Source organism: Alosa alosa, chromosome 9, assembly GCF_017589495.1.
Source record: "Alosa alosa isolate M-15738 ecotype Scorff River chromosome 9, AALO_Geno_1.1, whole genome shotgun sequence".
In the NCBI taxonomy this organism is placed as follows: Eukaryota; Metazoa; Chordata; class Actinopteri; order Clupeiformes; family Clupeidae; genus Alosa; species Alosa alosa.
The window spans coordinates 23,359,002-23,375,430 of record NC_063197.1 but is presented as its reverse complement, the minus strand read 5'-3'; the positions used below and the strand labels follow the sequence as shown (position 1 = coordinate 23,375,430).

The 16,429-nt window shown below is 43.8% G+C and overlaps 1 protein-coding gene across 3 annotated transcripts in view; it reads right to left on the bottom strand.

The window, feature by feature from the left end:
- Positions 1-396: 396 nt before the first annotated feature.
- The window catches only part of LOC125300898 (lisH domain-containing protein ARMC9), a 33,037-nt gene continuing 17,004 nt past the window's right edge, over positions 397-16,429 (bottom strand). For all 3 annotated transcript variants that reach the window (XM_048253062.1, XM_048253061.1, XM_048253064.1), the window contains 5 exons: positions 16,246-16,355; positions 13,736-13,863; positions 10,727-10,835; positions 6,365-6,534; positions 397-1,832 (listed from right to left, as the gene is read on the bottom strand). In XM_048253062.1, the coding sequence (XP_048109019.1) occupies positions 1,810-1,832; positions 6,365-6,534; positions 10,727-10,835; positions 13,736-13,863; positions 16,246-16,355 (540 nt within the window). In that variant the 3' untranslated portion in view covers positions 397-1,809. The remainder of the gene's footprint in view (positions 1,833-6,364; positions 6,535-10,726; positions 10,836-13,735; positions 13,864-16,245; positions 16,356-16,429) is intronic.

The following is a 16,429-nucleotide window of genomic DNA, read 5'->3' as shown; positions in this document are numbered from 1 at the left end:
AGGCAACAGTGTGGACAACAGCACCCACGACTGCGAGCCACCTCAGTCCCTGTACTTTCTTAATCACGAGAAAGAGCAGAGAGAGAGGGAGGAAAGGAAGGAAGAACAGTATCATATGGAAAGGCTATTTGAACACAGTGGCTACATGCTATTGCAATAAAAGGGAGGGTTAGCCCTGTCATTTCTGAACCCACCGCATCATCAACATTTTATAACTTGTGAGCCAAGCATGTACAGTCAGTGTGAACTGATGTGTGGCAATATTGGCATCTTTTGGATATGTTTTTACTAGTTGGCTAAAAATATACCCACTAAAGACACTTGGCTTCCTCTTCAGAGTTGCCACTAGCATGGAAACACTCAATATAATGTGAATCAAAATGGCAAACAATATGATGTGTTTATTAAAATCTTTATTGTACCTATACAAAAATAGCAGACATTGTGGCTGGTAAAATACATGGTCACATGTTAAGCAGTACCTCTAAAGTCTATTAAAAGTGCATTGATATGCCTGTACAGTCATTGCAGCTAGCTACACTGTGCATCTACAAACCCATGGTGGGATTAATATTTTGCACTGTAAACAAAAATGATACTGTAACAATCATACAGTATGAGAGAGAGTGTCTCCTTTTGTAAATGCAGTGACCACTACTACACCAGTAGTGCAATCTTGGACATGAAAGAGTTGACCAAATCCTTTCAGTCCATTCACCACATTGATCAAAAAGCACAGGTCGCATAAGCAATAATGGAAACTTCAGTCAAACTCAATGGAAAACAAATATGTCTAATTTGCTCTCAAATGAAATGTATGCCTGTGTTTCAAGCTAATGATGATGGAGTGTATATTACCATTACAGTGGATATTCTTAATTCTTAATGAAACCCATCAAGCCTACAGGAGTCCTTCATGTCTCCAGCTATTTGGTCATACAGCAATTAAGCGAGCGAGGCAGCTAAAGAAACATGAGCACATCAAAGAAGGAGCCAATCTCTTTCACTTCAGAGCAATCAAATGCTACACTCTGCTGCACCTGTCACAGGCTTGAAGGTCAATCACAGGCTTGAAGAGGGAGCCATTAAAGAAGGAGAAACAGACAGAGAAAAATATATTGTACAGAAAATGCAGCCTGGCTCAGAACGGCTGATATAAAGACGAAGCTTTATTGACACCTGAGAGTATTTCAAAATCCATGAGTGAGCAAAAAGTACCAGCTTCAGCCAACACAAATGGATGGACTTGGATGGTCCAAAAACACCACTACCATGTAAACAAAACACTACAAATCACTGCACTCAATATGGCAATAATTCATATCGTTAAAAATCATCAGCTGAGCAAATAAGGGGACTTCAAATTCAATCTGGAGGAAGGTCACGTATGTCAGTAAGGGATTAACACTCTATGTAAACCATTGTCTCAGGAGAACAAGGGGAGAAAGGTGTTGGGCGCCCAGACAGGGCTCACTGATGAAGAGGCAGGTTGTGGAAGTGAGGGAGATAGAGAAAGAGAGAAAGAGATAAATAGAGAGAGAGAGAGAGAGAGAGGGGAGGAGGAGAAAAAGTGCTTGTTGTGATTATTGCTGGAGCGTGTTGTGTTACAGGAGTCCTTCTGTGGCGGGGTTGAAAGCAGCGAGGGGGGCCACAATCCTGGTCATTGTTCTCACCGTGCTCCTGCTCCCTCTCCCTCGCTGGCTCTGGAGGATTCTCGGTTGGGCTGACTGTGATAAGAGGTGCGGATGCTGTTACAGGAAGCTGGATGCTCCTCTGGAGATAGGCCTCCCCCTGGTGAAAGAGATCTTTTCACTTCCTATTCGACAGGCTGCCTGAAGAGCAGAGGAACAAAGAGGGGAAAAGAGGAGTGAGTGAGTGTGTGTGTGTGTGTGTGTGTGCATTTTGGGGGGTACGGGGCGGTGCGGTACGATATACCATATATTATAAATTGACCCTGGGCCTGAATCCAGCATAAGATGTTATGGGGCCTTGTTATAGAGTGGGATGTCAATCAGAACAGGTGAATTCTAAGTGTTTTACAATTATACAACTGTAACATTTACAATCACGTGTACAGGCCACCCAGGGCGATAAGGTATCTACAAAGCTAAAAAGTTGACATAAAGCAATCATATCATCACCAGTAAGTGTCATTGATAACGCGAATAGACAGGCAAGCATTATTTAGCTAGCAAATGCAGCACTTTCCAACCGCAAATGTATGGTCCGTTAACTCTATAGGCAAACCTCCATCTGAAGAGTTCAGAGTGCTCCTCTAATACTTCACAGCCACATGGCACCCACGTTTGATTACTATTCAATTTTACAGTGTCTCAAGGCGTCTGACTCCACTCTTAAAGCAAATACAGGTTTTATCTCAACAAGGCCCCCTTGGAGAGTGTTCTCACTGGACTCAGCCTAGACCTTACTGGAGAGATAAAGAGCCAGGCTACACAAGTTTACTCAGCGTAATGATTCTTAAACATATTGTGGGGGCACCATCTGTCTGTACATTAGCCTAATGTAATGGGCTTTCCGGTCAGGCTTCTTAGGCCTGGACCAGAGGTAATCATTCTCAAATGCAATAAAGTCAGTAGAGAGGGAAAGTGATGTCATCACCACTTCTGTGGGGACCAGACCACTGTGTGAGCTACACAGTACGATGAAAGAGAAGAATCTCTTGGGGCTTTCTTTTTTCCTGAGCTCAGATGACGTTTTTCTAATGTAAATAGTTGGCTAGTGTAATCAGGGAGAAAGCTAACAACTACAGGACATTACTATGGGGATCAATAGGATGGGTGTGTATACTAGGGTATACACAAGGTTTGGTCTCTGACAGTATGTCATGCATTATTTTGAGTGGTATTATTAAAAAATAGTCACCTTTGAAGGCAAGTTATACAACAGTGTGTTAACCCAGTGTTTCTCAAACTTTTTTTCTGGAGACCCACTTTTTAAAAATGACAGACTATCGCGACCCAACTCGTGACTGTGGTAGTTAACAAACTAGATCCTTATAGAAAGCTGTTAGCTTTCCTAAGCTATAAGGTATAAGGAACCAATGAGCTAGACAACAAATTCCCATTATGTTATTGTGTAGCTTAGTACCCTGGGAGTGAGACAGCTATAAGTTAGTGTCTTGAGAGTGACAGTTGTCTGCGTGACTTTCTGAGTCACTCCTTAGATCAGTGGTTCTCAAACGTTTTCTTTCATTCCCACTTTGATCAAGGGGGCATTCTCGAGCCCCACCTGTCCCTCATCGCTCTAAGAAAGTGGTAGGTCAAGCTTAAAATTGTCAAATTTATTGAAATAATGACAAGTTCTAAATATATCCTCTTAAACAGAGTTAAAAGCAGCTGGTGCTGCAGATATAATAATAAATAAATAAATAATAACACACATCTTTCTGTTTTCCAGCAACATATTAGGAAGCATAGGCCATTTTACAGCATTGTACAATATATTCAATGAAATACCAACATGCTGCATTAAATGGATCCATAATCCAGTCATACTGAGCACTGCTGGTTGGGAAATATTTTTGAAATAAACTTTGCAGGGATGTGATGTAGGCCTACTGTTTAACACATGGGATCACAAGAGTGGCCCCCGAATCAGACGTTTCAGCGATTTCGCTCAGAAATCTCAAAGGCATAATGCTGTCGCGATCGAGGCGCCTGTCCCATACCTCAAGTTTTTTTGGTGAATGCAGTATCTTATTTGCTAGGTGAGGTAGGTGCTTGTCTTTGCCTTGTAACTGGACATTTAACTCAAATGTATCGCTAAGATATATCAAATATATCGCTAAGATAGGCCAGCTTCGTCAAGAAATGTTCATTAGTGAACGTGCTTGCAGATTCAAACATGCGCTCTTCCTCCAAGAAGAGGCGACTCGGAGCTCAAACACGCGCGACAGCACTTTACCTCGGGAAAGCCACCTTGCCTCGCTGTGAAACAGTACAGCCTTTTGGTCAGCTACCATCTCTTTGCAAAGTGCGGAGAATAGACCCAGTAGTGGAGCTAACCCAAAAGCATAGTTGCTAACCTGCTAACCCAAAAGCATAGTTGCTAACCTGCTAACCCAAAAGCATAGTTGCTAACCTGCTAACCCAAAAGCATAGTTGCTAACCTGCTAACCCAAAAGCATAGTTGCTAACCTGCTAACCCAAAAGCATAGTTGCTAACCTGCTAACCCAAAAGCATAGTTGCTAACCTGCTAACCCAAAAGCATAGTTGCTAACCTGCTAACCCAAAAGCATAGTTGCTAACCTGCTAACCCAAAAGCATAGTTGCTAACCTGCTAACCCAAAAGCATAGTTGCTAACCTGCTAACCCAAAAGCATAGTTGCTAACCTGCTAACCCAAAAGCATAGTTGCTAACCTGCTAACCCAAAAGCATAGTTGCTAACCTGCTAACCCAAAAGCATAGTTGCTAACCTGCTAACCCAAAAGCATAGTTGCTAACCTGCTAACCCAAAAGCATAGTTGCTAACCTGCTAACCCAAAAGCATAGTTGCTAACCTGCTAACCCAAAAGCATAGTTGCTAACCTGCTAACCCAAAAGCATAGTTGCTAACCTGCTAACCCAAAAGCATAGTTGCTAACCTGCTAACCCAAAAGCATAGTTGCTAACCTGCTAACCCAAAAGCATAGTTGCTAACCTGCTAACCCAAAAGCATAGTTGCTAACCTGCTAACCCAAAAGCATAGTTGCTAACCTGCTAACCCAAAAGCATAGTTGCTAACCTGCTAACCCAAAAGCATGGTTACTAACCTGCTAACCCAAAAGCATAGTTGCTAACCTGCTAACCCAAAAGCATAGTTGCTAACCTGCTAACCCAAAAGCATAGTTGCTAACCTGCTAACCCAAAAGCATAGTTGCTAACCTGCTAACCCAAAAGCATAGTTGCTAACCTGCTAACCCAAAAGCATAGTTGCTAACCTGCTAACCCAAAAGCATAGTTGCTAACCTGCTAACCCAAAAGCATAGTTGCTAACCTGCTAACCCAAAAGCATAGTTGCTAACCTGCTAACCCAAAAGCATAGTTGCTAACCTGCTAACCCAAAAGCATAGTTGCTAACCTGCTAACCCAAAAGCATAGTTGCTAACCTGCTAACCCAAAAGCATAGTTGCTAACCTGCTAACCCAAAAGCATAGTTGCTAACCTGCTAACCCAAAAGCATAGTTGCTAACCTGCTAACCCAAAAGCATAGTTGCTAACCTGCTAACCCAAAAGCATAGTTGCTAACCTGCTAACCCAAAAGCATAGTTGCTAACCTGCTAACCCAAAAGCATAGTTGCTAACCTGCTAACCCAAAAGCATAGTTGCTAACCTGCTAACCCAAAAGCATAGTTGCTAACCTGCTAACCCAAAAGCATAGTTGCTAACCTGCTAACCCAAAAGCATAGTTGCTAACCTGCTAACCCAAAAGCATAGTTGCTAACCTGCTAACCCAAAAGCATAGTTGCTAACCTGCTAACCCAAAAGCATAGTTGCTAACCTGCTAACCCAAAAGCATAAAGCATAGTTGCTAACCTGCTAACCCAAAAGCATAGTTGCTAATAACCTGTTAATCCTAAATTAGTTAGCAACTATGCTTTTGGGAAACGCACCCCTGCATAGCGTACATTTAATTTCTGATCGGACGAGAGGCATTCCATGAGTCACCATGAGTGGCAATAATCTCAGGACATCCCCACTGAGACTCTTTACAGCTAAAAGTTCCGCATTTTGCATTGAATTGTCCAAAGTGAATGTTCCATTCATTCAAAGCCAGAAAGCAGCAATTTCATAACGTCACATTTGACAGTTGAAATGTCAGTGAGAAATTAAGTAGGTTGAATGTTCAGATTAACATGTAACATAAGGACAAGCAGGTATACAAATGATTGTTCCCATCTCTCACTCGACTTGGCTGCAGAGTGACATTTACTGTTGCTTGGCAACAGTAGATACCAAGACTATTGATTGGATTTTTTGGGGCGCAGGAAGAACAAAATCTAAATGAACGACAGAGAACACAATTTGATGTCTTTAAACTTGATTAGTTGTAAGCAGAACTGTTGTATATTGGCAATATTGTGGTGTTGGTAAAGGATATTCCCACGACTATGGTTACCCCTGGCACTCGGCCTCCGGTCTCGTGTCTACAGCCAAACCACAACTGTGGGTATATCCTTCACCAACCCTATATGAGCATTAGTGGAAAGCATTTTGTGTGAATCTCATATGTGTGTGCAAACGGGCGAATACTTTATGAACTGACTGAATGGATATGTATATGAATGTGCAGGCTTATTTATATGTGCATTTGTGCATCCCCACATGCGTGTGTGCGTGTGTGTGTGTGTGTTAGAGACTCACTGAGTCGGTGGCTCCGTGCAGCAGAGCCTGATGAGCTGGGCCGGCTGCTCTGCTGGGGCTCACTCTGGGAGAACTGGGGGACCAGGAGGGGGGAGTGCCGCTTGAGGCCCACGTCAGTGTCAGGCGTGCGTGGAATCTTGGGCCGGCTTGCAAATGCAGGGATGGAGTCACTGGGAAAAAAAGAGAGAGACAGAGAGAGAAAGATAAGAGAGATCAGTGGCTCAGCACAATTGCCTTCACTGATAACCTGGCTGGAGAAAAGTAGAGGAAGTCATCCATCTTTTCCTACTTGCAGCCAGGAGATGTTTTTGAAGACTAATAAAAATGTCACTTCAAGACAGACACAGATATGGCGCTTTAAAGAAGAAGCTCAAGACGCTGGGGAGAAGAGGGAAGGGGCCAATGGAGATCATGGAGCGGTATACATTCTTTAAAGAAGACCCGCGTTCCTGTGCTGGGCCACATTTAATTAAAGCCCTGTCTCCGGGCCTCATTACTGCAGCAGGGCTCCTGGAGTCAGGTTCTGCCAGGAGGGTGGAGGTTATGTGTGTGTGTGTGTGTGTGTTTTTTTGTGTGTGTGGGTGGAGGGTGAGGGGGTATAGCGTGCCCTGAATCGAGCCCTTTGTTGCGTGGCTGGTTTGAGAGCATGTCACAGGCAGGCCAGTGATGGTGTTGAGTCAGAACTGCGCGCACGCACGCACACACACACACACACACACACACACACACACACACACACACACACACACACACACACACACACACACACACACACACACACAGGGCCCCTCCCATATGTAGAACCACTCCTGCAAGGCTTTAAGATGAATGTCTCTCTTGAGGAGAGTGAAGGAGAGAGAAAGAGAAGGAGAGAGAGACATGGCAGAATGAAAGAGAGAACGAGAGAGAGGACACAATTAGATCGATAGGGAGTAAAAGTGACAGCGGAGACACAGAGACAGAGGCCGAGATGCAGATAGCAGACAGGCAGGAAGAAAGACAGAGACAGAACAGACAAAGGGCAAGAGGGAGAGATGGGGAGTGAGATATAAAGAGAGAGAGAGACAGACAGACAGACAGACAGACATACAGTGGAGATACAAAGACAGTGAAAGAGAAAGAGACAGTAGAGGCTCCAGCTCTCACAGAGCCCTGTACATTCTGTGGTGGGTATGTCACCCTCGGTGAGGAATATCACACCGCATCACGTGGCAGCTCCCTTGTCTGACACCATAGCGACAGGCAGCCAGCCTGGGCTGTGTGGGCATTTAGAAAGGTTGCATCAATGGTTATAAGTCTGCAACTGTGTGTGTGTGTGTACATCCAAGACAGGAACGTTCGTGTGTGTGTGTGTGTCTGGGGCAGGGGCGCCGCTAGTGTTGTATTCCATAGTGCGTATAGTTCCATATTAATTAGACAAAATGATACCAGACCTGCTTATTTACAAAAATAAGCGGGTTGGGTGTCATACGTTTTGTAAACACTTAGTTAATGTAGGCTAGCCTAACATGCAGTGTATACTTATTGAGCTTATTATTGGTCATTTTCCTAGTACCAAAGTTATCTTGAAACTCAGTCAGGATGAAGGTCAATCGGTAAACAGTCTGTATTCTTTGCGCATCAAGGGAGAGAGACAAGCTTCAACCAAAGGATTCACCAGTATCTCTAGCTTATACGAAAATCCTAAACTTTAAGTATGTTACAAACAAAGGGGGGTGGGGGGTGGGGGGATCTGTTGTTCTAACTCGAGGGCTCATCCTCCAAAGCGGTCGTTAAGTAGGAGCACCCCAACTTACACATGGCCAAATGCTAGCAGCCATACGTGACAATGGGAAGTGTGAAAGCCCCCCATCCTTGCCCACCTAGTGTATACAATAGAGAATCACACCGGGGGATAAACAAAAGGTCTAGACAGGCTCCCATCAAATTCTTACCATTCAAGGATAAACAAAGGATACTCTGCATACAGACCAAAGACACAAGAGATACACATGGGTACAAAAATCACAAAAGACACAAGAAATATACAATTACATGCACAGGTAAAATGCTGATTTAAAATGCTTTCAATATGTAAAACCTTTACATAAACAGGAACAGAAAGCCCTTCTTCAGCCTAGTCATCAGCCTAGTCATGCCTAGACATCCCTTATCAAATACCGCACAAACTCAAGTGTAGCCTATATTACTGCGTTGCGAAGTGGGTTGGTCTCTCTGATAATGTTGGTTGAAAACTGGTTTCAAACCTACATTTCTGGCAGAGATTTTTTATGTCAGTCTAGGGGATCATGTGTCTGTAAAACATGAATTGCCCTTCGGTGTGGCCCAAGGGAGCTGTCTTGGTCCTCTGCTTTTCCCCCTCTATATGCTATGTCAGCATAATGTAAACTTCCACAGCTATGCAGACGATACCCAATTGCATATTTCTGTGGAGCCAACAAACCCAGATGGCCTTTGTTCCCTTCTCGCATGCTTTGCCTCCATTAATCAGTGGATGAGCAACATTTTTTTGCTAAATGACGATAAAACAGAGATACTTTTGGTTGGACCAAAATCAAAGCAAGACACCATTCTTAGCAATCTTGGGAACCTGGCACACCAAGTCAAATACAAAAAGTAACAAGCCTAGGTGTCATCTTAGATTCAGAGTTAGAATGTAGTTTGTTCATTCTGGGCAGAAATACCTGTTCATACGTGCCAGAAGTTGGTTGACTATGGGACACAGATGTGCAGCACTCAAAAACAATGGTTCTGCAACTAAATATTAGTTCAGTGATATAAAGTGAGATTAAATATGGAAAAAATGCAGATTATGTCAACTGTTTGTGGTTGAAGAGAAAAATATTATTTTTTTAACAGACTAAATTCCTTTTCTTTGCTTCCTGTAAATAATAATGCGGACTTACATTTGGAATAGGGAAATAAAAATTTTAAAATGATTTTGCACTTTATTCACTTTTTTTTAACACACTGTTGTTTATTTGAACACTGAACTGTAGGCTAAACGTTTGCCAATAAGCCTAGGTTCGGTTGTGTGACATTTCGGGCTACTCATGTCACTGATTAGCTTAACATTGCTATTTGTTGACATCAAACATGAGGAGGAACACCCAAGTTTACCCAGCTGCTATTCAGCAATTACACTCTTTTTTTTCTTTTCTCATGCCCGGTCATTCTCCATCTAAACATCAACAATAAAAACACGTGCGCGTATAGGATAATCCAGCTGTGTAGCCTACATGTCGGGTCATCATGTAATTTCCAGTAGCCTAGAAATCTAGACGCACCCTAGCGGCAGCAAATAAAATTTGCTGCCAGGGCTAGTCTAGCAACTCTCCGTTGGCTTGTGAGCTCGAAAAATTAAACTTCTATCAGGCCAATCAAATCGTGTATAGAGTCGTTAGGCGGGCTTAACATAATGATTGATGGCAGAGTTGCAACGGTTTGGCTTGAATTCCCTGCTACTTGAAAACAAAGAAGATGGATGTTGTTGTTGACCAACAGTGTGACACGAGTTAAGCTTGTTTTAAGATGGCAAAAGTTTGAACTAGCCAACTAGCTCCGCTGGTGAGAAAACGCATGGAACTCAGCGCTGTCCTATTGCGTGCAGAGGGAATTTGAAAGACAACCGATTATCCCGCCCCTCCGACTGAGCACTGTGAACGGTGAGTGCCCAGACCCTACATTTAAATGTGGGTCTGGCTCGTCAGGCTACATTTCCAGGACTCCGCTATTGGAAGTAATGATAGGCCAACTTGGAGTGAATATACGCAAAGGGGAAATTCTCTCTCTTCTCGTAGCTGACTAGCCTGATACGCACAGTGCGTAGGCTACGGCCGTACACTTGCAGGCGCCACTGAGCATCACTGCTAAGAACAGTGTGCCTTTTAAAAATATAAAAATGCCTGAAAAATATCAAGCTGCTGTTTTCTTTTCATGACGAGCACTACGCTTAAATGATTTATATGAATGAATGGTTGTGTTTTTAAGCACCAGAACTGTTTATCACGTCATGACAAAGTTTACAACAATCATCAGACAGCTTTCGCTATCCCTTACGCTGAGAAACAGGGAAAGTCTGCTCTCTTTGCCCCAAACATAGGCAAAAACATTGTGCGCAAAGCATGTCTCTATCAAGACATTACACAAGCTATTTGTATTTGTCTATTTGTTTATTCGCACAGTGCGTACAGGATTACTGCTGCCGGTGCCAATGGTCTGGGGCATGTGTGTGTATGTGTATGTGTATGTGTATGTGTATGTGTATGTGTATGTGTATGCGTATGCGTATGCGTATGCGTATGCATAAGTGTGTGTATATATGTGTGTGTTTGTGTGTGTGTATAGTGCTGCTGGTCTTACCTGGTGACGTGGCCGTTGCTCTCGCTGGTGGCCGGTGGGGGAGGTTGGCCCACCACTGAGCCCTCCAACCCCGACTCCTGGGAGGAGCGCCAGCACTCCGACTCAGACACTGCATGCAGGGAGACAAGAAACACACAATGACACGTCACACATGCTGATCAACATACACACAGACAGGCACACACAGAAACACACACAGGCACCCTTGGATGTATCCAGGGGGCTAGCTGACATAGCTAGAGGCTGCCTCTCCATCCATACCAAGAGACAGACACACCGAGCAAACACCTGCTCCACTAAATCCTCTCTAAGTAACACAGAAAAGAAGGTGTGTGTGTGTGTGTGTGTGTGTTGTGTGTGGTCTTGTCTTTCCTACTTCGTGGGGCCACATGACCGGGAAAAGACCAACGAGAGGCTGCCTCTCCATCCATCCCAAGAGACAGACACACCGAGCAAACACCTACTCCACTATATCCTCTCTGAGTAACACAGAAAAGAAGGTGTGTGTGTTGGTGTGTGTGTGTGGGGTGTGTGTGTGTGTGTGTGTGTGCTTGTGGATCCAGACAAAGTTACAAAGACCATGACCTCAGAGGCAGAGACTCAGGAAGAGGCTGCGATTCAGCCTGAACTGATGTCTTCGAGCAGGAGAATGTTATCAATCCAGCGGATGACTGTAATTGTGACAAATAAAGACACTGTGTGGCTTTAGGATAGAAACAGCTGCCAAATTTGCGTGAGCCTGACCAGGTCTGACCAGGCATATCCAGGTGGTTTCCCTGAAGTGCCAAAGATGCTCGCATGATGTTACTGTTGGTTTTCAACTTTATTTGCACAGATATGGAAAATGATCTGATTGGCCAGACCTTGGTCAGATAAAGTGACACTAGGTAGAAAAACATGCCACTCTACACTGAGTTGAACACTTCTCACAGGCACAGCAGGCAAACACACAGACACACTCCTCACCCCCCTGACACCATTAACACACACACAGCACTGCTAGAAGCCTGAGCCCGGTTCATCTTCATGCAAGAGTGTCAAGTGCCCTCGAGGACTACAGCTATGTCAATGTCATAAGCTCAAAGGCAAGCGGGAACAGAATGTAGCACCAATTATAAAGGCAGAGAAGAAGCCGCCCTTTAAATGAGATCGAGCACTAACATGAGTCGGCAAAGCAACCGAAGGGGCACTATCCAAAATCAAGGATAAGTGCTTCATATAGGCTACATAATAAAACAGTGCATTAATTCAGTAAACACATCGGACATATTCAGCTTCTATATGGTTGTGGTGGAGCGATAACATCCAAAATCAAGGATAAGTGCTTCATATAGGCTACAAAATAAAACAGTGCATTAATTCAGTAAACACATCGGACATATTCAGCTTCTATATGGTTGTGGTGGAGCGATAACATCCAAAATCAAGGATAAGTGCTTCATATAGGCTACATAATAAAACAGTGCATTAATTCAGTAAACACATCGGACATATTCAGCTTCTATATGGTTGTGGTGGAGCGATAACGTCGACGACTGACAAGCCTTAGCCTGGGTTCAGTTCTCAAACCCGCCGTTGCAAGTCTGTGTCGTTTTGGATAGAAGCGTCTGCTAAATTGATTGAATTCCAATTTACAATCTACTCTTTTTCTCTTTCTAGCACTTTCTCTCACCGCTTCCTGTCTCTTCTTGAATGTGGTGGAGCTGTGGCACGTGTCTATTTGGCACTTTCCCTAAACTTCCTTCATCCGCTTCCTGGCCGTCATCAGCTGTTTGCCCTACACCTCACATGCACTTTAGATAAAAGCCCACAGACAGATGCAAGAGGAGCAGAGGAATAGAGGAGAAGAGAGCATATAGAGGAGTGAGGCGATCCCTACAGTGCAGTGTTTTCCATACATTGACTTATTTGTGGCGGCCCACCACAATATCAACATTGACCACCACACAATGATTTTCCAGGTTGTGCTACATTGTGCTTAAATCTGGTTAGCATAACCGCGCTGCGCTAATTTGTTAAAAACTGTTGCATTCAAGTTAATTCTGCAAACCTACCATCACAAATAGAATACAATTTGTGGGAAACACTGCAGTGGTGCGGTGTTTTTACGACCTCTGTCCACTGAAACGGTCAGCTGCGTTTTGCAAGGGGAAACTGCTTATTCAGTGCCATGCAAGGAAGTGAGCAGAGGGAGTGGCAAAACAAATTCTTTCTGAAGTCCAGTTTCAGGAACTGCCTAACCTAGGGGCTCTGGACATCAAAAGATGTCCAGACAGAAAGAAAGAAAAATGCAAACTATGAAGAAAGGCTTATTCCGGCAAGTTCCAACTCTAACAGACGGATATTAAAGTCCTGCTACAGAAAAAAGTGAAAAGGAACTGGTGAGGTTACACTACCACCATACTGAAAAACAATACAATATTCATTTTGCATATTTTCCCAGTCATACTCTCCCAACAGTTACTGACTGACCGTTTGCTTTCTCTGAGTCTAGACTCCTAAAATCTTCTAAAATGACCACCTTGCATGCATATAGGCCTGCCATGAATGAACAGGATGTGTTTGGGACTGTAATCTGAAAAACCAGAGAGCTGACTTCTTCCCCAAATGTATAAGAAAACACATGCTTATATTTGTGCTGCAAACAAAATGAACATGCTCTTGTTCAGTGTCAAGTCCACAGATACACAGCTCTACTGGGAGAGGAGTGCTGTGTTGGAATGGTGAGGTGTGAGATGTGAGATGTGAGGGACTGAGGGTGATGTGGGGTGTGAATGGTGAGAGTGAAGTGTCGTAGGTAGTCTGGAGGAGTGTTGGGAGATGCTTTGGGGTGAGATGTCTGGTGGAGGTGTGGTGTGTTGAGGTGGGCATGAAGTGTTTGGTGAGGGGTGTGTGAAGCTATGTTGTATTGCACCAAGATGTGTGGAGGAAAAGTATGTTGTGGGAGGACAGGTGTGTGTCTAGAGGTATAGGTATAGAGTGTGATGTGTTACAGGAGTGCTGACGTACCTAAGGTGCGATGCAGCGAATCGGAGGTGCTAGGTCGGCTGCCACTTCTCGTAGGGGGACGGGAGTCGTACCTGGACAGGGGGAGGCTCTCTCGGCTGAGAGGATAGTCTCCTTCTCGCCGGGAATCTCTGGAGAGAGAGAGAGAGAGAGAGATAGTCTGTTTTCCAGTACAGTTCCAACATGTTTGGAGACCCATTCAGTTGATAAAAACGGTTTTGATGTGTGAGCGAATGTAAATGTACCAAATTTTGTTGTAAAGGATTCCTACAAAACAGTCAAGGCAGCTAGCTTGACTATACACACACATCAGAAATGTGGTTTTCCATTTCAGGTAGTATCACCACTAGAGTTCTATGGAAACATCTCCACTCACTTTGCATGCATCACTGGCCTTCTGTTTGGGGAGAAAGTGGTTCAACATAGGACACCGGCAGCCTAATTCTCAACCTCTATCTTGGCAATTATGAGCTCATGCTGCCTGAGCATCAGATCCTGAACTCTTTCTGAGCATGGAGCCTGTCCAGCTCAAACTTCTCAGAATCTGTCTCTGTGTGCCTCCTCTACAGCCTTTTCATGGGCGAAAAATACAGGCATCATAACAATCCCTGGCGCTCCACAAAGGGCTCATAAACTCAGTTATTGTTCCTCCCATTGACTCAATGAAACCAGTGGCTGACAATGACCAGGGGAATCCGAGACAGAGGACCGAGGTTCTCATTGTTCGGATTTGACACCACATTTTGGATATGGCACCACATGCTCTTACCTGACAGATTTATGACTCATAAGTGCTCATAACAAGGACCCTAAAAAGGGATACCTAAACATGCCTCAGATACCGCACAAGAGTGGACACCATTCCAGTGGTGATACCTTCCGATATTTGCTTCCTTAAGGTGTGTTAACGGTATATGCTTTGTGTCTCCAAAATGTGAGGTGCATTCCCGATATTCCAGCAGAGGCAAAGTATGCCAGACCAGGTCCTTTATCTGCCTTTTGTTGAGGTGAGACATAGTGGAGCGATAAGATTAAATGACCCATTACAATAGGTGGGAATGCATTTCCATGCCAACTGTAATGGTTCACTGTGGCTTCGGCAGCTGGGCTTCTTTCACAAGACTCAGAGAGGCAGAACTAACCTAAGAGCGCGACCAAAAATAGATTAGTGCCATTCAGCCAGATCACATATTCCTGTGCTGTTTTATATGGGTCACTGCTGTTTCCGCTGGCCATTTAAAGGATAACTTAGTCAGTATGTGTGTGTGTCTCTGTGTGTTTTTGAGCTGCAGTGTGGCACTCATAGAGGATGGGAATCACAGTGTCACTGGGAATAGGACACATCTGAATTATGCTACCAGTAACGACGTCATGATTCGCGAAATAGTCTGAGGATAGTCAAAGGGTCTTATTTCAACACCTTTTGTCCACACAGAGAGTGGTCAGTTATTATCTACAGTAACTTGAGAGAGCCGCTCTTGGCCAGTCACAGCAGGATTAAGCCTGATGCGGGGAAATCAGACTGGAACACCTGTTAGTTATTATCTACAGTAACTTCAGAGAGTCGCTTTTGGCCGTCACAGCAGGAACAAGCCTGATGTGGGGAAATCAGACTGAAACACCTGTTATCTTAATTGAAGCCAAAGGTGTAAACTGATGGAGGTGGAGTGCCACCTCCACTTTCCCAACATCAATCCACACAATATCTCGTGACTAAAATGCACTGATCGGACAACAGGGTTTCCTGCCAATCTCAACTGTCCTTGGCCAGACAAGATATATTATGACCATTCAGTTACATATTGTATAATAAAACAGAGCTCTTTCAGTTTGGTTCTTACAGTAATTTAGAAGCAATGGATGAAATGCAGATGCTTGTTACTGACACAAGCATTTTAATAATATATGTTAAGAGGGAGCATTACAGTGCTACTGTATTGCGTTTTTAACACACCCATACTATGCTGGTCTGTGTGCTTGTGGTCTTGTAAGGTTGTATTGCAGGATGACTTTCCCAGGTGTTTGAGTAGGACAATACGTTTGACATTTAAGTGCACCAGTGAAAGAACATTGTTCATCTGTGTATGTACACTGATATCACTGTCAAAGGGTGTGTCACTCAGTGTGCGTATCTGTGTGAGTTAAGGGTGTAACGGTACACAAAAATCCCAATTTGGTGCGTACCCCTGTGTTGAAGTCACTGTGTTGAAGTCGATACAGTAAGCCTGTAAGCTAATATGCTGACAATTGAACTGGAATAGTATTTTGAAAAGGTGTTAAATGTTTTTTGGTGTTAATTAAGTAAACAGACATACGGTCTGCCACCTTGTATGTTTGTGTGAAAACTCAAATTTGAAACATGGTCTGCGCACAAAAAAGCCTGTTTATTGATTAATGCATTCAGCACATTTGGTTCACAACTGTATTGAACCTTACATCCTGTAACTTTGGTACAAATAGGTGCACCTTTACACCCCTAATGTGTGTGTGTGTGTGTGTGTGTGTGCTTTTACATTGTGTTTCGATGCGAACTTGGTGTCACTGGCCGTTGTAAGGGTTCGTCCATGCTGTGGCCTGCAGGCGGACCGGACCTCCTCTTTGCCTTCACCATGTTGGTCATGATCTAGAAAATTCCAAATTCTTGGTCACATATCTCCTCATGTTACATCCACTGAGAAGCCTGAGGAGTCAGACTGT